We start from the raw sequence: 24737 nt of genomic DNA on the forward strand, positions 1-24737 counted from the left end.
GGTAGATGACACAGTGTGTTGACTTTTGTTTTTGATTTTTCTATCACTTTTGCTCTGCCTCAACATGTCGTTTGGTTGCATTGGGGCTCTGCTCTGCATTGCTTTTTTGTTTATTTGCATTGCTTTGTGTTGCTTTTGCTTTTTTGCCATTTACCCTCTACAATTCTCATGTTACCCCATGTGTGGGTTCACTCCCTTTTGTTTTGTATTTTCCCCTAATCATAACATAAGAATATGCATTATTTAGAATTGATGGAGGACTCGGGTTCTAACATATTTGGTAGTTTGATTGGTGGGGCATTATACAGTTAAGATAATAATTTTAATTACTTTGAATATCCATTGTTTGGTGAGAGAGATACTATTTATTTATAATAATTATATAAATATTAGTTTATCACTGTACAATGGTTTTTGATTTGTGGCTTAGCCAATTTTATATAAATTATTGTATTACTTTACTCAAACATATAAATTCCAGCTGCTACATAAAAAATAAGTGAATAAAGAAAATTCACAACTCCAAGAAAAACTCAATGATGACACAATTTTTGCTCTAAGAAAATTGATTCTAACGAAAATTCTATTACTCTACTATTTGAGAATGCTAAAATCAATCTAAACTACAAAAGTAAAAACTGAAAGAAGAGACAAAAAGAAAAAAAAAAATCCAACTACTCACACAAATGAGTTCCGTTTAAACTCTACTACTCTACTAACAAATGGATGAAAAGGAATTAGAATCAATGTGTTTAGAATATGCAACTACAATCAAAAGACAAACCAAAAAAAATTTGACACAATATTTTAAACAAGGAGATGTTAGTAATGTTTAACATCATGAGTTAACTAATTAAATATTTCGGACCTCAAATGCACTAATATGTGTATGTTAGATTACACGTAAATAATATAAACCCTGTTTTGAATTCTATAAAAATACTATATAGAAATAATATTTTTTATTATTTTTAATATTCTTTATATTAGACTTTGACTAAGAAGATTAATGAAAAGGTTGGGCAATGGAGTTATTCTTAGAAAGAGTATGTAAATCAACTGTTCATCTATATATTTAACTATCTGATTCCATGAAATTTCAAGTTAAATGAGTCACAAGTGAAAGGAAAAGAGTTGAAAATATAAATTTAAGAAAAGAGTTGAAAATATATGATAAATTTAAGAAACAAAGAAGACAAGAAATAGAGAAAATATACCTCTGCTTGGAAGAATTTCATTGTTTGCTTTTACCTCTTTGGGTAGTAAAGTAGACAGGTCGGTAAATAATGGTACAGGCAATACGTTTTCCATTCAATGGCCAAAATTATCATAGGATTGGGTCACTTCTTCCTATTGAAGGGGAAAAACCTACATTCGCTCAACTCTATAACTATGATACAGATAATGAAATAGGACATAGAATTGATGTAGTGATCAAGAAATATAAGAAAAATGATGTAGATCCTGATATTGCTATTGGATTATTGGAAATGTTGGATAATTGTAATGAATTAGTGAAAGCATTTTGTGCACAATAAATCTCTCTCTCTCTTTTCCTCTTAAATTTGCTTATTTTATAGAGTTTATCCAAAAAGGTTTTTTTTTTTTTTTAAATGAAAGAATTTTGATTTTGTTAATTTTTAAATTTTGAACAAGTTACTGGGGTTTTAGTACATACATTTTGCAGTTAGAATATTGTTTCAAATTTGGTGAATTTTGGGGAATGTAATAGTGTGGAAATTTTAAAACTTTTACTGTCTAGGGAGCCAACTTTAGTCTAACAAGAAAGCCATGAACAACTTAAGTCCAACATGAAGGCCATGAACATCTAGGTAGTCTGTTGGCATGTTTTTGTTTCAATTCTTTTCCTTCCCCTAATATAGCTTTGTCATTTGATTTGTTAGTTGAAATTGAAATAACACAATTTTCTTATTCTAGATGAAATTGTTTATGGATTTTTATTTTACGTATAGATTTCAATGCAACTAACATCAATTTCGTTGCTTACTGTTTTAATGTTAAGGATTCAGTGACAAACTTATTTTGCATTTGTACTATTGTTTTACTTGTGGGAAAAATTTGATGAGTTTTCTATGTTTGTGTTTTGTAGTTCGTATTGATTTACTACATGTGAATGGTGATGTGGGGGGACTTAGACAAAGATAATGAGCTACCTGTCTTCTATCTCAAGGTTTTTGTTTTTCCTTTATATTAAGCTGTAAATGGGTAACATTTTCTTTGAAATCTTATATAGTCATAGGTTCAACATAATATATTCAAAGAAACTCCTATTAATTATTTTTTTACTTAGTTATTGAATCAAACATGCATCCAAAATCTATTTTAAATGGAAATAATTCAACTGATGATTATTTACCTTTTTTTTTTTCTAGACTAAAGATGAATGTTTACATTGAATTTTGTACTTGATGGCACACTCCCACACATAGATAGAGTGGAAGAAAACCATAATTTTAGTTCTATGAAGTTCTTGAAAACTTGCCTCAAGTTATGATTAGGAGTTCTATGATGATTGTATGTAACTTATTATAGAACATGGTGGAAAAATTGAATCTAAAGGAGAGAGGAACCAACAAATGTCTCAAAGGCTATTAGTGCATGTTGACAAGTTTGGGGTTTGATGGTGCCATAGAAGTTTCAATGGAAGTCTTCTCTCAATTACTAAGCTGTCATGTATGTAAATTAGGCTACTTATTGAAAAACAAATTGTAAATTAGGCTAGATATTGAAAGTTATTGTTGAATGCTATAGTTACTAAAAGCTATGTTTAGCTACTAAACTACTTGAGATGTTCCTTAAAATTTTGGGATATAAGTTACTAAGAAATGTCTTTTATATTATGTTTTCGGATACAATTTTTATTCAATTTTGATGTTGGTTTTTATTGCCTTTTAGATTTTATAGAGAAGTAGGAACACAAAATTTGTAAGAAATGTATTTTATATTATGTTTTCAGATACAATTTTTATTCAACTTTGATGTTGGTTTTTATTGCCTTTTAGATTTTATAGAGAAGTAGGAACACATAATTTGTATTTTAATTTTGTGTTTTTGTGTATGCATATCCACATTCCCGCACACAATATATACACTATCAACTTATATAGTTGCATAGCAGATAGTTTAGCAAATACTTGTTGGTCTTAAATGGAGTTTTGCATTTTAATAAAATATAATGAATTCAAAGTGGAAATTTGTTAGATAGCACCGATTGTGTTTTCAACCAATTGAATTTTCAAGAAACATTTGACATTTTTTTTTATTGAATTAGTTTATATAACATGCCTCATTAAATAGATCAATCTTCAAATATTTATAAACAAATTATAAATAGCATGTAACTTTACAATATGAACAAAACATTAGAATTGCATATCTCTTTTCCAACTACAAAATGTACCAATAATGAGAAACAATATTTAAAAGGAGATTTATTTGGAAAATAATTGTGCTTGCCAAAGGAGGTGTAAAGATTCATAAATTTACTTTTGTAAGTCTGGAATGAAGTATTTTTGAAGGTTATGATTTTGGGATTCATCAAACTTGCAACATTTAACCATTTAAACTTGCTGTTTAAGTACATGAATATTAGAAATTAATCTTATAGCTTTCATCAACCTAGAGGAAGATGAATTTAAAAAAAAAAAAATTTCTTGAACATTTTTTTGAATTTTCCCATGCATCGCACAAGTTAGCAACTAGTGTGAATATAAAAATGCTATGCAATTAGGATGCATCTAGAAACCGAGTATGGTGGGTAACAATTATAAGGGCCATTTTGCTTTTATGTAATCTCATTAAACCTACACAAAGTTCAGATTCAACAGAAAATTTGAAGTAACTTCTAACATCCATGTCGTTGGATTATAGTTGTCTTTAAGAGCGAGCACCCCAAGGATACTTTACAACAATTTGTTTGTGCGTTTGGTTGTGTAAAGACAGATAATTAATCTTCATTTATTAGTGATTAATATAAGATTATATATATATATATATATATAAACTTTTTTAGCATATGATTTATCATCATACATGCATCATGCAAATTGATTATGAGATTCTATGTTCGAAATCTCTAAACAAAAAAACATGGGTCATTTTTAAAAGATTCTTCATTTTAATACATAATGTTTATTGGACGGGAGATTATAGACACCTACAAAATAGACAGATACTAAAAAAAGAAAAACTTTATTAATATCGTACTAAAATAAATAAGGTTGACGTTATGTCAATGAGAAACAGTATGGAAAGTGGAAACACGAGAAAAAAAACTTTATAAGAAAATTCAAGAATTGCTATTTAATTCCCTTGTCAATTGATGGTATAAAGTCTTATTTTTATTAGTCTATTTTTAAACGCAACAGCTTCGAAGGTTGTTTGACATGATTCACGTAATCCAGTTGGTCGCCATTCTTGGGTTGAATGATTGGGAACTTTGCAGTCCCCCTATATTGAGTGATTTTTTTATTTTTTTTTTATTTTTATAAACAACATACGCAAACTTTCATTAATCAGAATCAGAAATCAAGTTGGGTACATCTCTATGAACTTCGTTCAAAATAACTAGGGGAATGTCTCCCACCCAAATGATACAATCATTTAACCCCTTGGCATATTTTGCCAACAGATGGGCCGCCACATTGCTGTTTCTGCATACATGGCCTACCTCCCACGATTTAAACTGCTTTGGGCCCTCATGGATTCCTTTAACTAGTTTCTGAATGGAATTGTGGCATGTGTCCCTTCCTTTTAACTCGTTGACCACCATTTGCGAATCACATTCAAGGGAAACATCAATTAGACCCAGGTCCCACGCCAGCTGCACTCCTACTTCAGCTGCTTTGGCTTCGGCCTCCAAAGCTCCCAACGGTAAATCAAGCCTCCCACTCAACGCTCCCATCAGCTGACCCCTTTCATTCCTTATTACAACTCCTATACCGCAACCCCTCAATTCATGAAAAACAACTCCATCAACATTAATTTTATAACAGCCCGGTCTAGGGGGAGTCCAAAGGGGCTTACCAGCAGGGGGGGCGGTTTGGATTTGGCTTAGCTTGTTTAACTTCCTTTGCATACTGTGCTGCTTCCTTAACTATTTGATCAAACTGTTTGGATCGGCCTCCATGTCTAAGCTTATTCCTATTGTTCCACAAGCCCTAGGCAGTAATGGCAAATAACTCCCAATCAACCAACAGGCATCTCACCATGAATTCTCACACTATATCCACAAAATCCAAATTAGAATCAGGCAAAGAAGGGAGTTTCAACCTTTTTGCACTCAATACCTCCTTTGCTACCTTGCAACTCCACATTATGTGACCCGTGTTTTCCTCACCTCCACACAAGTCACAATTGCCTTCGACTCCAATCCCCCTAGCTCGCAGTTTACATTTTGTAGGCAGAATATTCTTGGAAGCCCTCCACATAAAGTGTTTGACTTTATTTGGGCAGTCCAAATTCCATATTAATTTCCATAGTGCTCTTAGACTTGTCCCATCTGAACATTCTCCCCCATCTGCTTTGCCTTTTGTCTTTTGCATACCTTGTTAGGCTACCTTGTACGCACTTTTAACAGTGAAACACCCATTGGGAGTCCATGCCCATATCAAGGAATCAATGAGAAGCTGAGGGTTGATAGGAATTCCCAAGATCACTTGAGCTTCGAAAGGAAGGAAAGTACTATTCACCTTTGTAGTGTCCCAACTTCTAGTTTCAGTATTAATAAGGTTCGAAACCCACTCCACATTGTTTGAAGAACCCCTTGGACTGACTACCTTGAAAGAGACCGATGTTGGAATCCATTTATCCTTCCAAATGTGCACCTGTTTGCCATTACCAATGACCCATCTAGACCCCTTTTCAACAATCTCCTTGGCTGCCATGATGCTTCTCCATACATAGGAAGATCTATTGCCCAATTGTGCATCCTCAAACGAGCTACCTCCAAACTATTTCGCTTTAAAAACTCTATGGACCATAGAACCAAGATTTTGTTGAATCCGCCACCCTTGTTTGGCGAGTAGGGCCAGGTTGAAGGCCCTTAAGTCCCTAAAACTCATGCCCCCTTCCTTCTTTGGAGTGCACAATTTTTCCCAAGAGGTCCATGCCATTTTCCTCTCTTTTTCCTTCTGCTCCCACCAAAAGTTACTCATCATTGAATTCAACTCTTTACACAAAGAGTCTGGAAGCTTGAAGCAACTCATCATATAGGTAGGTGTAGCTTGGGCCATCGCTTTGATGAGGGCCGATGTGGGTTAGTGGATATGGGCTTTGTGGGGTAGCGATTCACATGGTGTAATGGGCGAAGTGGAGACCAAAGAACTAAACTAAGGCTTGACCTGATGGTTGCTAATGAAGAATGGATGTCTATGTTTCCAGAGGCTAGTGTTTTGCATTGCTCAATGTCGATTTCAAATCACTGCCTGCTAGCTTTGTCTCTTAAACACAGACAACCTTTATTGGGTGATTGGCCAAACTAAAAGCAACATGATTGATTTGATAGGCAATGAATGAAAGGTAATAATGGAAAAAGTGAATGGGAAAATGAAAACAATCGATTGAAGAGGACAAAAAAATGTGATTATGCCATAGTGTTTCAAATAAGGGAGGAGATAGAATTATAGAAACAAAAAAAAGAGGTGATCACGTGGGCTTGGCCATTGCTTATTGGTTATTGCCTACCACTTTGGCATTATCCCACTATTGCCATGTCAAGAATCAAAAGTGAAATCATCAAAGATGAAAAGCGCAAATTATCCCACTTTTTTTAATATTAGTCTGGGTGGCACATGCAAGGCATGTGCTACTTCTTGAGTGAGAAAGTTAAGATTGAATTTTTATTTGAAGAAGTATGAAATTATATACATAAAAAATGTATTTCATACAAAGTTAATTTTATTCATATAAGAATTTTGATATCTATTTGCTAAAAACAATATCCATTCAATAAAAACTTTTAAGAATAATAACAAATATCATCATCTTCCAACAATAAACAACTGAGTTTTGATAAAATCTTATCACAATATTTAAATTTTTGTAATGTATGATGTCATATGCTACAATTGACTCTTCATCAAATACCTTCAAACATACACAATCAAAATTTTGTCATTCATACTTTCTTCTTTATCATTCCATGTGAGTCTAGGTGCAATCTTTAGTTTAATTAGTTTTTGATGAACACTCATCAAAAACTAATTACCATTAGATAAATTATAAGTTTCGAAGATTTAAATCTAGAAAATCAATGTTCTCTAAGTAACAAATAAAACACCTTATATTACCATTCCAACTTCCTAAGCATTACTACCATCTAAAACTCAAAATACATGAAGAAAATTATTGAGATGTTAAAATTTAGTGGGAGTATTTTTTTAGACATTACACAATAGAATATTTTAAGAATCATAAGCTTTTATTAGGTTTTAATTGAGAGAATAACGATATGACATATTTGCTTTTTTCCAAAATATTAAGGGGGAAATTGCTTGATTTTAAAGTTTTAAGGAGGAATTGTGAACTACCCCAAACATAAAGGATGAAAAGTGTTTTAATCCTAAGTTTTTGTTTTTGTTTTGTGTGTGTGTGTAAAAATATGTATTCTTACTTAAAATGGTGCATAAAGAAAAAATATATATACAAAACAAAATACAAAAATTCAACCCCAGAAAACTGTAAGTTAAATAGTGAATTTTGGTTCAACAAAAATTGACTAATAAAAAAAATTTCTAGAAAACAAAAAAAATGGCACAACATTTTTATAATACATTTATAACTTTGTTATATTTTAGTTTGAATTGTAGAAAATTAACACTTTAGCAGTTATGAAAATATTGTGACAACAACAAGATGTTTTAACATTTTCATAAGAGAAATGTTATGTCCAAAATTTTTTATCACAAATCATAAGTAGTAAGTTATTAAGGGTTGTTATTGGTGGATAAAAAAATAATTTCATTATTAAGTTTAAATTAGAATAACAATTTACTAAGATTTGTTATGAAAATGTTATGAAAAATGGTGTGGAAGTAACACTTTTTTTTCACAATACATTTATTTTTAGTTATAATTAGTTCCAGTATGATATTTTATTATTTTATTTTGAAAAGAATTAACAACATTGTGAAAATATTTTGGTAATTTAATATATATATTAAAAACAAAAACATATAGATCAAGCCAAGCTGGTCTACTAATTACTTCTCATTGTTCTCAAAACAAAAAAGCCGGTGTACCAATAAAAAAATATAAGGAGATATGTCAGCTCACCAAATTGAAGTGATGCGTTTTTCCATTGAAATTTGACAAAACTAAAGCTTTATTTGAAAGTACTAAAACAGTGCGTTTTTAATAGCTACTTAGCTAGTGTCCAAAACTTTGACTAAACCAAAACTTGACCGTAGATAGAGCCATAAAAAATATAAAAAGATACGTCAGCTCACCAAATTGAAGTGGTGCGTTTTTCCATTAAAATTTGACAAAACTAAAGCTTTCTTTGAAAGTACTAAAACAGTGCGTTTTTAATAGCTAGTGTCCAAAACTTGACTGTAGATAAAGCCATGGGCTAAAACAGTGCGTTTTCAATAATAGAGCTTATTTGGTAGGGTATTTCAAACACATTTTTGAGTATTTTAAACATGTTTATATATTTTTACACATTTTTCACTTATATATATATCAAAAATACCCAAACAATATTACTCAAACTTCTCTACCAAACATCTCCTAATATCCAAAACTTGACTGTAGATAGAGTCATTAGCTCTTTCTAGTTTTTATATATAGATGTACCTATTAACTTGGTAATTCGCATTATGGAAGGCCCACAACTATAAAGCTTTTTCTCCTTGTTTTATTTATTTATTTTTATGTGGGCGACCTTATCATAGACGGTGGATATCCCTGCATGATTGAAACATCTGAAGCTGTGGATGTGATTGCTCTAAAAAATCCTTGTTCACATTTCAATCTTTGCCGTTTCATTCTTTTCAATTTGAAATACCAAGTAATTGTTTACGGATTCAGATTATCTAATTTCTGAGGATATTCTACCAATAGATTTCCTTATATATTAATCACTTTTTAATGATTTAATGATCTAGATTTTACAATATTAGCATTCCACTAACAATATTCTTAAAATAATAAAACAAAGTTGCAGTAAACTATCTGAAATAACTAAAGGGTAGTAAAGGCAGTATTTATTTAGGGTGGCAATTCGTGTTTACGGGTTAAGTTCATGTCGTGTCGAGCTATGTGTATTCGGCTATATGGGTTAACCCGAATCCGACCTGTTTAATAAACGTATTAGGAATCTTCAATCCAAACACGACCTGTTTATTAAACAGTTCAACTTGACTCGACACGTTTAACTCATTTATTTAACAAGTCATATAGAGGTCAATACAAATGACCCATTTAATAATCTATTTGATTAATAGGTCATACCAAATCTATACATTTTGTATCAATTTTCATATATCTAAAATTAAAATACAATTATAACTATAAATATAATAATAAACATATAAAAACAACCATTAATTAAACAATAATATCAAAATATCTAATAATTTTATAAGCTAAACGGGTCAAATAGGTTAGACGGGTTTGCATGTTGAACACGAACACAACCTGTTTATTAAACGGGTTAGTCGTGTCAACTTAAATATGACCAGAACCCATTTATCCTCAACCCATGATCTATTTATAAACGAGTTAATCATGTTGGATTCATAGATCGTGTTAGATTTTGCCACCCCTAGTATTTATTGCATACACTGTGTGTAAATACACAATGTCCAAATACACTTAAAAATGTGTGTGTTTTTCCAAAGGATAAGATCTTTCAACTTTTTCCTATCATGCATATTTTAAAATAGTCACTAATCAAATTATGAATGATGGAGGCATGCTTATCCTTTCAAAAGTGTGTGTTTTTCCAAAGGATAAGATCTTTAAACTTTTTCCTCCCACACATATTTCAAAATAGTCACTAATCAAATTATGAATGATGGAGGCATGCTTACCCTTTCAAAAGTTTTGTTGATCAATTGGTACTTTTTTGTATTTTCAACTAAAATATTTTGAGTTCAATTCACCCTAACCCTAATTATTAACTAATTAAAATGACCCTTACTAATGTTCTTGAGTGTAATTGTTGTATTATGTATGTATTGGAGACTGTACACTTTTATATTTGTAAAATTTAATCTGACAAGGAAATAACTAAATGAAGAAAATTTGAAATGGAGTAAATTTTTTATCTAAAAAACTTTTTACTTATAGTTAACATCTCTGAGATTTGAGTTAATGCCAGTCAGATTTAAGACTTTTTAAAACTGACCAATTTGATCTCTAATCCTTGTGAGAAAGAAGAGAAAATGAGTAACGTTTGAGTGACTAAGATCATTCACATCCAATTTCTATAAAAAATTTCATTTTAACATCTGAAAAGCTAATTTATCATTTATACTATATTATTTTACAACATACTCAACATCCCAACTTTTATTTTTCTATTCAACTCATCTATATATAAAATAATAGGTGAAGCAGAGAGAAACTCAAATTGCAATTTCAAATTAGAACTCTAATTTTGTGCCACGTGTCCAGATTACAATTTCAAATTAGAACTCTAATTATGTGACATGTGTCTAGATTCATGTGAGGACCACACCAATTTCAATATGAAATTAGAGTCTAATTTTCCTCCACCTGTCTAAAATTTAAGTGAAAGAAAGATTACTACACGGTGAAAGGAGAAAGAGGGATCAAGAAAAAAGAGAGACAGAGAAATAGGGAGGCAGAGATAGAGAGACATCACCGTAAGGGCGCCTTCCGTTTCTCATATTCGGATACTTTCTTTTCGCTTCCTTTTCAATTTTCTTAACACCGATGCTTGCGATCCAGAGATAGAGAAGGAGGAAAAAATAAACCTTGCGATACAGAGATGAGAAGGAGACAGACATTGAGAGAACTACCACCGGTAATTTTTTCTTCTTTTCATTCTTTCTTAGATCTGGGTATGGGTATGAAATATGAATTAGTTTTGAGAAATTTGGTTGGATTGATTTTTATTTAGGTATTTGGGTAACATTAGGTTTTGATTTGATTTTTTGAAATTTGGGGTTATATATGATTTAGGTTTGGAGAGGGCAAAAACAGAGAAATAAGAGAGAAGGGGAGAGTTCTCCGTTCCCTCTTTAGACTTAAAGCACCACTGCAAGCACATAGGGAAAGAAAAATCTATGGGCTATATATCTATCACCATCAGATCGTAGGAACTGGCTCCGGTACGTTTTCCTTCATTTTTTTTAAGATTTGGGAATGAAACATTACTTTTTATTGAGTTTTTTTTGTTGGATAGGTTTAGATTTGATTTTGGTTTTGATTCTTTTTTGTTTCGGGCTCTTGGATTCTCCATGAAAATGTTTGTTTTCTCAATTTTTCGATTTTTTTTCCCTTTTTTGGATTACAAAAATCACTAAGCCTTTCCCTGTTTTCTAATATCTGTGTTCATAGTTTATTTTTGTTTTTTTTCTGGGGTTTTGATCTGGAAAACCGGTTTTGTTGTTGATTCATCACCAACAGCAAAACTTTTATCCCTACTGAAAAATATGTGGATTTAGTAGAAGGTAGGCATGGTTTTTTTTTTTTTCCTATTCAATTACCGTTTCAAATTGTATAAAACTATTCCCTTTTTTGATTTGGGAAATTATGATTCATTCATTCATTCTGTTCTTTCTTTGCTAAATTTATTTGTATTAAGTAACTATCATTTTGTATGTGAATGTTCTACTTTATGAAATGGGCAGTACTTTTATGATTTCTTCTTTTCATTTTGCTTTGTTACAGTGTGAAACTTGGAAAACATTTGTTTGTTTATATGTGAATTTGATTTGGTATTTGATGTTTACTATTAATTAAAGCCATTTTTTTTTTTAATTTTGTTTATGAATTCATGGTGTTCAATGGGAAGCCAAGTCCAAAGAAGAAGAAGAAATTGTCAATTCTTCCCCTTTATCGTATCTCTTATTTGGTGTTTTTGCTTTTCTATTGATTTCAATATTTGTTTTATATTGAAATATTAAGTGCTTTTTCTTTTCTCTCTTTTACTATGGATTGCCTGCATTGCCATTAATTTTGTTACTGACAATAATTCCAATTTTTGTATCTTTTTGGTTTCATATGTTTGAAGAAATGTCGATGAGAAGGGTTAACAAGAAAATTGATAATCATGTCAGTTGAATAATCCCAATTTTTTTGTTGGTAAACCTCATTGATAAATGGGTTTTCAGAACAGATAAAAATTGTTCATGTGTGTTTCATTAGATTTATTGCAAAAATGAAAGTAGTGACATGTAATCTGTCTCTATTGTTGTTGGGCATGGAAAACACAGATTGACTATGCTTCAACCTCTCTCTCTATTAAGGATTTTCCATTATCTATTTTTGTTTTTTTCAAATCAGTTTTTTCCTTGGTTTCTCAATTCCCATCAAACTATTCGAAGAAAGGCTTGAACTCAAATTTTGGTCAATTGTTTCTTAATTCTGATTTTATTTTAAGGTGAGTGGAAGAAAAGGCAAGCAGATGTAGAAGCTGTCCAGGGAGCCAAATGTAAGATAAAGCTTAAGAGAAAAAGCAGCACGACAAGCATTAGGCCATTGTGACTGAACAAATATGAGGTAATGTTTAGTACTGTGTAGTGCCATGTTATTGAGATATCTGCGACTGCATGAGAATTGTATTTTCTCATGTAATCTTGATGTTATGAGTCTGATGTTGCGTTTTAGATCCTCTTTATGATCATCAATGACTGATTAAACAACTCATAAAATTTTACCTACTAAATGCAGGTTATAAGAGTTGGGATAGTAGCTTGATGCTAGATTAGCAAGTGAGGGAGACAGAGGAGAGTGAAGGAGAGAGAGAGAGAATAAGAAAGATAAGAAAATGCTTTAGATTACTACACCAACACTGCCCAATATATATATTTCTAAAATCCATGTGTTTTGAGTAGTTGATAGGCTAAATCTAGAAAATTTAGAGTATGTTTTATGGAATTTCTCATAGAAGCTTTATTGTTTTCTAAAATAAATTTGTTATCTGGTGTTTATTTCCCTATTTGATGCAGAAAGCTAAATATTATAAACAATTATTCTTTTTTCCTTCTATAATGGTTTTAATCAGATAAGAATGATCTTATTTTGTAGTTAATATTTTCAATTGTAGATTAGGAGCTGCATTCTAAAGAATTATGTTCTTCCATCCTTTATAAAGACAAACCATGTCATCATTTATGACATTAGTAATAAAAACAATCAATTGATATTGAAATTAATTCAAATTTTTATAAATACTGCCTTACCTTATGACAATAGTAAGCTAGAAGTTTAGTTTTTATTTTATTTGTAAATTCTTACAATCATGGACCAACAAAATTAGTGATTTGCTATTTGCTCCAAAGTTAACATCGATAGTATTATTGATGTGTAGGTGTAGAAAAAAGTTTTAAACACCCCAAAGTGGATATGGTAGGCAAGATTACCATCATGCAATTGCTGCTGAAAAGCTGTCAAACTTAAATCCTTTTGTAAGTTTTTGCTTCCTTTTAATTTCCTTCTTCTATTTGATTTGTAAAAAAAAGTTGGGATTGTCAAATGATCATCGTCCCATTTTTGTTATATCTGTGGCCTTTCGTAATTTCCTGTCACTGAATTATTTAAAAAACAAAGTTTTGAATGTGTTTATATCTATAATTATTTATAGCTATGAATTTATTTCCTTATGCTCAACCTTTAACATTCTGATGTAGAGAGTTATTATAGTTCTTTATTTGTATGGATCATATTGTTTGAGTTTTGTATTTTGGTTTATTATCATTTAATGCTTTTGTAATTTTCTACTATGGTTTGTGCCTATGAAAAACTTTTTGAATAATTTGGTGGGTTATTCCTTCTACTATGGTTTGTGCCTATGAAAAACTTTTTGAATAATTTGGTGGGTTATTCCTATGAAAAGCATGATAACTAGGAATTTTGAACTACTTATTGCTTATCTAGAAAACACAATTAGATATATACAGATAAGGAAGCATTTCTTAGAAAAGAAAATTAGAGTTTAAATGAGAACCCATATACAAAAAAATTGCTACTACCAATAAAGTTTTTTTTTTTTTTTTTTCCTAATGGGTTGCAGGGCTAAGAAAGCTATGAGTTATGACACAAACATGAGTTATGAAAACAAGTTTGAGTGATTGCTTACATGTGAAGAGTATTAAAATAAAACAATGCTTGAGTGGGTTACCTAAGAGATCTCAGAATTTAGTAAGAAGAAGAGTGCTAATTTTGAAAAAAATTGAGCATATGAGAAAAAATGATGTGGTGTTTGGCTTAGTTATTGTGGCTGTGATTTACTTATTTGTTCACAGTCAGGATTGTCCAATATATTTTTGAAGAAAGAAAGTATAGAAAAGACAAAGACTGGTTGAATGTCAGAGGATTCAAGCGAGGTTTGACATGCATTGTAAAACAGCTGGTGATGATTAGTTCTTTTTTAGTAGGATTTCTAGATGTTTCTTGCATTTATAAAGCTTGCCAAAGTGGTGAAGGAAAATTTTTTATTATTAAAGTAGGAAGTAGTTTTTGTTATAAATGGGTGTTAATTTTGAATGGAGTTTCAATGTAAAGAAGACATGTCTGTAGTTGGGTATGACAATAATGATGATGGTGGTGGCAACAATGTTCCCTCATTAAGTAGTTTTTTCATTTTGTTATCGCAATTTTTTACCGAAAGCATTGTTTTTTACCCTAAAAAAAATCTGATAGTGGTTTTTTTTTTCCTAGCTAGCCTGGATTCTTTATCTTAATACTTACTTACATATCATTCATGTTGGGCTAGCTGTGTTTGGTTTTTGAAATACTGGAGTAATGTAATGTAATGTAATGTAATATTGGATTGGTTTTGATTAAGGTATTTGGGTTAGAATTCATTTTGTTTTGGGTTATTAACCAAATCCAAGTTAGTTTAGGTTGTAATGAAGCTGTAAGTGGTGTGTCAGTATAGACTTTTTTAATATTAAATAATCACATAAGAACTATTAATTATTGTTATTAAAATTCTATCAAATATCTCCTCATTATCAATAATTTAACTTGCTTCGTTCATTGAACCAAAATTTTTTTTTCGAAAATTTTGCTTATTAGTTATTGATGCAGTTCATAAAAATACTATAATTCAATCATTTATAAATTTGATTGTGAGAGTTATCTATGTATTTAATTTGAAATTCATACTAGGTGTTATTTTTCACATGTTGCTCCTCTTTATAATTTGGTTTCCTATGTTCTTTCTATTTTGTTGTTTACAAGTTCTTTGAGGGCTTCTTTTTTTAATTATTTTTCCTGGGGTTGTGATGTAAAGGTCTAAGAGTTCACAAATCACAGTGATTGAGGCATGTAATTGCGTTACAATGAATATCATAATTTAATGGTAAGTTTAGGGATTTTCCCCTTTTCTATTGATTTAAAAATATATATATATATATATATATATATATATTCGAACATGTAATAGAATGCAAACTTGGCTAAGAAGCAGGAAATTAGGAACAATGGGCATTTTGTTCTTTGAAACTTATTTCTCTGCATCTTGCCATCCTATATCTATGGTAAGCTTTTTTGTAGCAGGCATTATTCTTTTGATGGACAATTTCTACTTAAGCATAATTTGGTTTTAATGCTCATTTGAGAAATTTGAAATTTGTAAATTCTATTAAATAGTTTACTTGCTGCAAGTATTTTGATCTCTGCTAATTTCTATGTTTTGTGTCATACTATGTGCTTTATATTTTGTTTCTAGAAGGACACCATTGTAACATATGATATATATTTTTTAAATTCTATAAAAGATAGTTGGAGTTGATTTTAATTGGAGTGATATTGTATTTTATACATAGCATTCCTGCAAGTAGGACAAATGAGGGACTGTACAACATGCCCTTGCACTAATATATATTTTACTGTGAAGGACACTTTGATGAACATTTTCTTTCATTTTTTTTTTTTTCCTCTTTTTTATATAGGTTTGGGAAGAGTTTTAGACTTCATTTTCTTCTCTTTTTTTTCCAGCTAAAAGTACTTGCCTCTTTGTAGTAAAAAAATTTCAGCTGAGGTTTTGGACTTTCTTTCATCAAAAGCCAGTGAGTTAGGCAGCTTAGTTTTGGTGCAAATGTGAGTTGGGTGTTTTGTCATTTGATAAGTTGCCTTGAATGTGTTTGATTATTGTTGTCAATCAGAATTACATTAGAGTTTTGAATGAGATTTACACTACTTTGACTCAAAAGAATAAAAAATTAAGCCCTCTCTCAAAAGTCTTTTTAAAGAATAGAGAATGCCAAGAAGAAATTTGCACTTGACCACAAATTAGGATTTAATATTGGATTATTTCAATGAATTATGTAGACTGCTTAATCTATCCTTTGGAATTGTTTTCCCCAGTTTCAGGCTTCTTTTTTTTCTTCTTTCTTAGGTAAACAATATTGAACTTCTTCTTTTCTTCATTTGCAGCTTCATCCTGATGCCAAACTCAGGATTTAATGTCGAAATCAAAGTTTGAGAGGGAATTTGCAGCTTGAAAGTAGATGGATTTATTGCATTTTGTACGTTAATAGCAATTTCCCATTTTGATTTGCAAGGACATTCTCACAAATTTAGAGACTTCTATGTCCCTCTTGGCAGATATGTTCTGAGACTTACAAGACTTGCAATGAATATAAAGCATAATATTAAATTTGTATCAGCAAAAATGGTGTCCTCACACACTTTATATATAAAAGAAACTGAGGAAATATGAATTTTTTATAGTTATATTTTTTCAGTTTCTTTCATTCCTATTGTAACAAAGAGACAGAACTAAGTTAAACATGTAAAAGGTTAAATTTTATTTGAATATTCATGTTTTATCAATAATTGTGTCGTGTCTATTGCTATGAAACAAATTGCAGAGCTTGGAAAGGGTGCTCATTTCATCTTTGATTACTATGTTTTTAGTTATTTTAATTTTTCGACCAAGTCAATATAGTGTATATAATTGTATTGTGGCTGTTTGGATCAGTTATATATTTGCTTGAATGCATCAAAATTTTCCTTATAATGTCTATTGAATTTTGCGTAAGAATTTGTATCATGACTATAATGTAGTGATGTCAAATAGGCTATTGTTTTCTTCTCATCATCTATTGAGTATTTTTTTTTTTTTTTGGAGAAAATCTTTTGAGTAGTTGAATGCATGCTCAGTTGCTTAATGGAACACTATGGAGTTTTACCCAAGAAATATGATAAGTTAAAACACTTTGTTTTCTGAAATAGTATGACATGGTTCAGATATATAGATCTAACAATTTAAGTTTTCCTTTCCATTTCTTCTCCTCTCTTCCCTTTTTTCTTTTAAAGAAACATAATGATATCAAATTCTTATAACTTTATTTTATATATATATAAATATATATATATATATATATACTTCTAAGTTTTGTTAATGAAATTTTCTGGTTAATAATATAAATTTAGACTTAACTGAGCCTTTTAAATATAAATAAACTCATGATTAATAATATATTCATTCCTGTGCGGTAGCACGGGTTACATACTAGTTAAAATAATATATACTACTAAATAAAATAATATAATCCAAGCTTTTTTTTTTTTTGGTGAAAAAAGAGCTTCATTACAAACTAAGCAGCAACAATACAAACAGAGCAGACTCTATTACAAAACAACCCATTGAGGTCATCCTCAAACACATCTACAAGGTCCACAGGCGGACTATCAAAGGTAGAAAAATCAGCATCAAGACAAAAGCTCAATCTAGCAAGACTATCCGCACACCTATTGGCCTGACGGAAGCAATGCTTAATACAAAACTGCGGAATGTGAGAAATCAATAATTTGCAATCATCTAACAGAGGCGATATGATATTATTCACATAAGAAGGATTATCTAAGGCATCCACAATAGATTTGGCATCAAGTTCAACTTCAAGAGCACTAATGTTAAGGTTGCTGCATAGAAGAAGACCCTCCCTTAAGCCCCATAGCTCAGCGGCAAAGCTGTTGGTCGTGCCAATACTCCTACTAAAACCCATAATCCACCTACCTGCATCATCTCTAATCACCCCTCCACAGCCTGCCAAACCTGTGTTACCACAATAAGAGCCATCTGTGTTGAGCTTCCACCATCCTTGAAGCGACTTCTCCCACCTAATCCTCCTTACAACTTTTTGGGTCAATTGCCTTGGAGAAGAAAGGCAATGAAAGAATTCTACTGCTTGGTTTACTATCACCAAATCAAGCTTCGGATTCCTACATTTGCCATTGAAGACCGCATTATTCCTACTCTTCCAGACATTCCACACAGCAAAAGGAAAAACAACATTCCAAGGAGGTTGAGTAGCACCTAAACTGTGCTTAAATTTACTATTTAACATTAACCAATCTTGAAGGTTGCTCCTCCAAAAGTCTTGATTAGAGGGTAACACCCCCAACTGATTCCACAGGCCTCTTAAAAGAGGGCAATCTCTTAGGGCATGTAAAATGCTTTCAGCTCCTTCCTGGCATAAAGGGCAAGCAGTGTCAAGACTAACACCCCTCTTCTCAAGGCAAACCTTAACACCAATGCTGTTATGGGCACACTTTCAAAGAAAAGTTCTAATCCTTGGAAGAGTATTCACTTTCCAAATCCAACGAGCTGGAAAAAGATCTATCCCTTCATCCCCCATGGCAATCCTATAGGCACTCTTCAAGTCAAAAGTGCCTTTAGGAGACCCCGACCAAGCCAACTTATCAGCACCTCTACTCAACAAATTCACTGGGGTCGTCTTACCCAATAAAATATAATAAACATTATACAATTTTTGCTACAGTGTCATCCTACATTTAGGATGGCGTTATAGAACAATTGCAAATTTTTTTACAATTACAAGACCGGGTAACGTGAGTTTTGGGGATTTCACCTACATATGACATACAAGAGAGCCCGTACTAATGCTCTACGTAGAGTTTAGCAACTAAATCAATCAGTTTTGGACCACATTAGTCCAAACCTCACAATGTTTACTACTATTATCCCTTTTAATTAATTATATATTTTAAGTTAAAATAAAAAAATTCTATTCCATTATAATTACTTAGCAACATTTTCCACTTTAAAAACACGTGAGAGAGAGAAAGAGAGACAGAGACAGAGAGAGCTCAGACATGGCAAAAGATTCAGACTATGGTGCGTTCATGGAGAAGTTCGTTCTACAACCAAGCCCATCAGCCCATGAGCTTCCTTTGAGTGGACTCACCTTTGCCGTTAAAGACTTGTCAGTTCTAATATACACTCTTTCACTTTTATTAGTTTTCAGTTATACTATCTATCACTCATCTTTATCCTCCAAAAATTCAAAGTTTTCGTACTTGTTTTCTTTTGCTTTTAACTACTGGGCTTTCTCCAATTTTTTATTTTGAAGTGTGTTGGTGCGTGGAAAATCATGCACAGTAAAATTCAGAGTGAGATAGTCTTTTATGAATTTTAACTATTGGGTTTAAGCCATGCTCTTTTGAAGTTTGAAGTTTGTGTATCTATATTCTTCAATTGTGTGTGCAAGCTTCTGCATCAATGTCATCTATTGTTTGTGATTTTGTGTTTTTGTGTGTGGATAACAATATCAGCAATTGGTTTTTTTTTTTTTTTTTTTTTTGGTGTTGGTCTGCAGACTGCAGATTGTGTGTGTGTGTATTAGATTTGTCTTTTAAGTTTTTTATTTGGAAACAGATACGATGTTGATGGATATGTGACTGGGTTTGGAAATCCTGACTGGGCAAGGACTCATCCGGCTGCCACGTCGACAGCCCCAGCCGTTTTGTCACTCTTAAGGGCAGGTGCTACATGTATTGGTAAAACTGTCATGGATGAAATGGCATACAGGTTAGTATTGAAAATATCAATAACTTGATTACCATCTATTAACTTTTTTTTTTTTTTGGAATTGATAACAATTCAATTCAAGATTATCAACATGTCTCTATGTATAACATATAGTCTAAACAAATTTTTTCACATGGAAAATGACATGAAATATGATACTGAAAAAATACATGTCTGCCTAATTTCTAATTGCTTACTAAATAGTTGAGGCCTCACTTAGTTATTCATCTTGAAAAAAAAAGGGCCCTTTAATATTCATATCATAGTTGTTGGGCATATCAATGAAGGGACCGCATATTTTTCACAGTATAGAAGGAGAAAATATACATTATGGCACACCTAGAAATCCATGTGCACCTGATCGGATACCTGGAGGATCTTCCAGTGGATCAGCTGTTGCTGTAGCCGCAAAGCTTGTTGATTTTGCCTTAGGCGAGTTTCTTTTGTGGACAATTTTTACGTTTCTTGGATTTTCCTCAACAAATTTAAACAAAAAGTTCTTTCTATCATAGGAAGTGACACTGGAGGAAGTGTAAGAGTACCTGCATCATACTGTGGAATTCTTGGCTTTCGGCCTTCCCATGATGTTGTTTCTACAACTGGAGTTATTCCTATGGCACAGAGTTTTGATAGCATGGGTAAGGAACTGACCATTTGATGGCTTGATTTGAAATTTCTAAACTTAATATTGTGTATATCTAAAACAAATTCAACTCTGCACCTGAAAGGTATGGCCATATGGTGATGATATTGTTGACATTGGTACATTGGTTTAGACAATGATGCAACAAGAAACTTCTGTTTTTTGAGTTTTTCCTCAATGTCTAATGACCAAAATTGCTGCTATTTTGTTTAATAGTGTGATTAGTGATTCCTCATCTATTTGATCGTTTTAATGGCATACACTTTTTCTAACACCAATTTCTCATCCAGGATGGTTTGCTAGGGATCCTGTGATTTTGAACAGAGTTGGACGAGTACTAATGCAATTACCTGATGTGGATCCTGTCAACCCCTCCCAGATAATTATTGCTGAAGATTGTTTCCAGCTTTCAGCCATTCCAAGTGATCGTCTTACTGAACCACTTTTTAAATCAGTGAACAAGCTCTTTGGAGGTTAGTGCATTGACCATATAAATTGTTGGTTGTATAATTCTATATGTGGGACGAGTTCATACATCTTATAGATTTGAAATAATTCAATCTTGTTTCGTTAGAATTTTAATTACAAAAGCCCCGTCTAGAGTGGATTTGTGCAGTATCACCCTAAAAAAGATGGTAATTTACTATAGTGTCTCCTTAATCATGTGGCGAATGAGACCTCTCAAATGCTACAAAGAGAAAGAGAGAGCTTAGATCTTTATCTATTTTATGCCATATAGTATTATTTCATTGTTTTTCTGTTTCCAAACACATCCATGTTTGCACAATTTTTTTTTTCACTGAATGAGATGTCACATCATGCTTTTCACAAATAATGCAGGTGATCTTGTAAAGCATGCAATCCTTGGGGACTATGTCAAGGAAAAAGTTCCAAGTTTAAAACAATTCATGACTGAGGAAACTGCAGATCAGGAGAACAATATACCATCTTTGGCAGCCCTTTCAAGTGCCATGCGGCTGCTTCAAAGGTGCTGATTTTCACTATCTTAATTGATTCAAACGACTTGAATGATAACTGTGATATTGGTGTTTATCTTTCTAGATGAAAATACTGTTCTTATATAAACATTGGCTCCTGAACTTACTAATTTTGCAAAGTTTAGGTATGAATTCAAGAAACACCATGGTGAATGGGTCAGTACCGTCAAACCTGATTTGGGTCCTGGAATGTCAGAAAGGATATGGAGAGCCGTTAGGACAACAGATGAAAATGTGGATGTCTGTCACTCTGTAAGGACTGAACTACGTGCTGCTCTTAATGCTCTTCTTGGGGTAATCTCTCTTTTCCTATGCTGCTGAATGTTTTAACAAAACTAGGATCGTCTATGTGGAAATCCCATAATCCAACAATTGTTTTTTTTATAAATAAGTCTGGTGCTTAATATGTGATCGTGGATGTGTCTATGAGATGACAATATGTGCTTGTATGCCTCTATAGGACACACCCTCATCTTCCATAAAGAGAAACACCCTTGAGGCAAAAGAGGCACTAAAAAGTAAAAGATAATTTGTATGCATTAAATATTAATTTCTACACTTAGATATTTGTTCTTTTAATCTTTTTATCTTACAAACACATCTCAATCAAATTCTCTCTAATTCAAATTTTAGATCTAGGAGTGATGTGATTGCAGTTCAGTCTATTTAGCTTCAATTTATTTATGTGTGAAACACAATTTGAAAAAGAAAAAAGGAAACTGTTTTCATGTTATTGACACAAACAAGATGGAATATCAGGACTATTTCTTGGAATTACATCCCAAAGTGAAAGTGAAATAATTTTCTTCAAGAATTACAGATTGTTTTAAACAAATTACATATGTTGCTTTTTTTTTTTTCTTTTTTCTTTGTCAAAAAAGATATATATATATATATATATATATATATTTTGACTGGTGTTTTCCATTACAGTTGTAGTCATATTCTTTCTACAAGTACTAACTGGAGTTTAAAATTTTTGATAAGTGGTGAGGGTAGTGAAAGTTGCATATAGTTATGACATGTTTGTATTTCAAAATTGAGTAAATTTCAGGAAGTATAGAACACCATATCTGCATCTCTTTTCTTTTTCTCTCACAAACAACCTGTAGCAGCTAAAGTAAGTGGTATCATCTCTGATAAATGAATTCAACTTTCCACTATCTTGAGTTACTCTTCTGGATGACGATTTTTCAGGATTGTGGTGTCCTGGCAATTCCCACGGTTTTAGAGCCTCCACCAAAACTACAATGTGATCCAATTCGATTAGAAGCTCTTTTAGTCAAGACTTTTAGCTTGCTGTCAAATGCTGGATTAACCGGATTCTGCCAAGTTCTCTCTCTCTCTCTCTCTCTCTCTCTCTCTCTATGTGTGTGTGTGTGTATTGTGAGGCATGACGTTCTTACTTTTTCCTTGTTTGTTTTAAGACCTTTGAAAAACTACGTAAATTTGTTTCTGCATATCTACAGGTGAGCATACCACTAGGGCTGTATGATAATCTTCCTGTGGCAATTTCCTTGTTGGCGAAACATGGCTCGGATGGGTTCCTGCTTAATCTTGTTGAGTCTCTGTACAAAAATATCCAAGAAGAGGTTGGCATTGCTGAGAAAAAGGGTTACTGAATTCTCTCCCTAATGTTTTAATTCTCCAAGTGACTCTGAAATGTAACTAATAACTACTTGATCATCGTCAATATATTGTGCTATTTCCAACTCAATGGATTATACTTCATAGCCAGACCTTGCTCCAGTTTTATATTCAGTTTGAGACAATCTAGGAATTTTGCGCTACATATACCTTTTGATAATAGATTTAGGTTTAAAACAATACTTATCCCAGTTTATAATTTAATACTGGAGATTGGATAGTATAACTTGGACAAAGATTGGAGGCATTGAATAAGATGGCTAGTATTGACAACTTTGTATGCTGTTGATGTATCTAAAAACGAACTCATGTTTATGTAAACATAAAGCAGTCACATCCAGGATGATTCCTCCCTGTTGCTTTGATCTGGTGATAGTTTCCCAGGAGATGAGATGTATGTGTTTTTGATGCTCCGTGTCTCCCCAAAAATAATTTCTAAGGGCTTGTTGCAATGCGGTCCATTATATTGGCAGGAATTAAGTGGTTTCCATGTGCTAGTTTTGCATTGGCAAAAGAACTGATTTGATGAGTGTTTTGTCTTACCATCCATGGATAAGAGTCTGTGTTGTCATACCTGAATTCGATGAGTGTTTTCTCCTTGTTTTATTTATTTTTATGTGGCCCACCTTATCATAGATGGAGGATATCCCTGCATGGTTGAAACATCTGAAACTGTGGATGTGGTTGCTCTAAAAAATCCTTGTTCACATTTCAATCTTTGCCCTCTCATTCTTTTCATTTTGAAATACCAAGGTATTGTTTACAGTCCGAAATAGCGAAAGGGTAGTAAGGGCAGTCTCTATTGTTCATATGGTGTGTAAATAAACAATGTCCCAATACACTTAAAATCGTGTGTTTTTCCGAAGGGTAAGATCTTTCAACTTTTTCTTACCACACATTTTTCGAAATAGTCGCCAATTAAATTATGAATTATGGAGGCATGCTTATACTTTTTTGTATTTTCAATTAAAATATTTAGATTTCAATTCACCCCAACCCTAATTATTAACGTATTAAAATGACCCTTACCAATGTTTTTAAGTGTAACTGTTGTATCATGTATGTATTGAAGACTGTACACTATTATATTTGTAAAATCCAATCTGACAAGGAAATAACTAAATGAAGAAGATTTGAAATGGGGTGGATTTTAGTTTAACAAACTATTTAATTATAGTAAAATACAGCTAACATATTTGGTATTTTAGTTAATGCCAATCAAGTTTAAGACTTTTTAAAACTGACCAATTTGATCCTAATCACTTTGAGAAAGAAGAGAAAATGAGTAACGTTTGAGTGACTAAGAGCATTCACATCCGATTTCTACAAAAAATTCTATTTTGCTATCTTAAAAGCTAATTTATCATTTATACCATACTATTTTACAATACAACCAACATCCTAATTTTTATTTTCCTATTCAACTCATTAAAATAATATAATCCAAACT

At 31.9% G+C, this 24737-nt stretch overlaps 1 protein-coding gene and 2 long non-coding RNA genes across 9 annotated transcripts; all 3 read left to right on the plus strand.

Annotated features, from left to right (window-relative positions):
• The first annotated feature begins 1317 nt into the window (after positions 1–1317).
• LOC115979722 lies at positions 1318–2876 on the plus strand. 2 transcript variants are annotated; one of them, XR_004089173.1, is made up of 2 exons: positions 1318–2191; positions 2394–2876. It is a non-coding gene; the product is annotated as an uncharacterized LOC115979722 (long non-coding RNA). The 2 variants fall into 2 exon arrangements; XR_004089174.1 differs by having other exon boundaries at positions 2554–2876.
• Positions 2877–10768: 7892 nt separating this feature from the next.
• Positions 10769–16955, plus strand: LOC115979721. Of its 5 annotated transcripts, XR_004089170.1 has the most exons (6): positions 10769–11014; positions 11173–11321; positions 12596–12714; positions 12886–13622; positions 15452–15520; positions 16597–16955. It is a non-coding gene; the product is annotated as an uncharacterized LOC115979721 (long non-coding RNA). The 5 variants fall into 5 exon arrangements; XR_004089171.1 differs by lacking the exon at positions 15452–15520 and having other exon boundaries at positions 11129–11321; XR_004089168.1 differs by lacking the exon at positions 15452–15520.
• Positions 16956–19223: 2268 nt separating this feature from the next.
• On the plus strand, positions 19224–23371 carry LOC115979720 (amidase 1-like). 2 transcript variants are annotated; one of them, XM_031101785.1, is made up of 9 exons: positions 19224–19394; positions 19847–19999; positions 20307–20431; positions 20512–20637; positions 20933–21115; positions 21483–21630; positions 21766–21934; positions 22838–22972; positions 23110–23371. In XM_031101785.1, the coding sequence occupies exons 1-9, from the start codon at positions 19285–19287 to the stop codon at positions 23260–23262; spliced, it is 1302 nt and encodes a 433-aa protein (XP_030957645.1). In that variant the 5' UTR covers positions 19224–19284; the 3' UTR covers positions 23263–23371. The 2 variants fall into 2 exon arrangements, with proteins under 2 accessions (XP_030957645.1, XP_030957646.1); XM_031101786.1 differs by lacking the exon at positions 22838–22972.
• Positions 23372–24737: the final 1366 nt, after the last annotated feature.

Source organism: Quercus lobata, chromosome 3 (assembly GCF_001633185.2).
Source record: "Quercus lobata isolate SW786 chromosome 3, ValleyOak3.0 Primary Assembly, whole genome shotgun sequence".
NCBI lineage: Eukaryota > Viridiplantae > Streptophyta > Magnoliopsida > Fagales > Fagaceae > Quercus > Quercus lobata.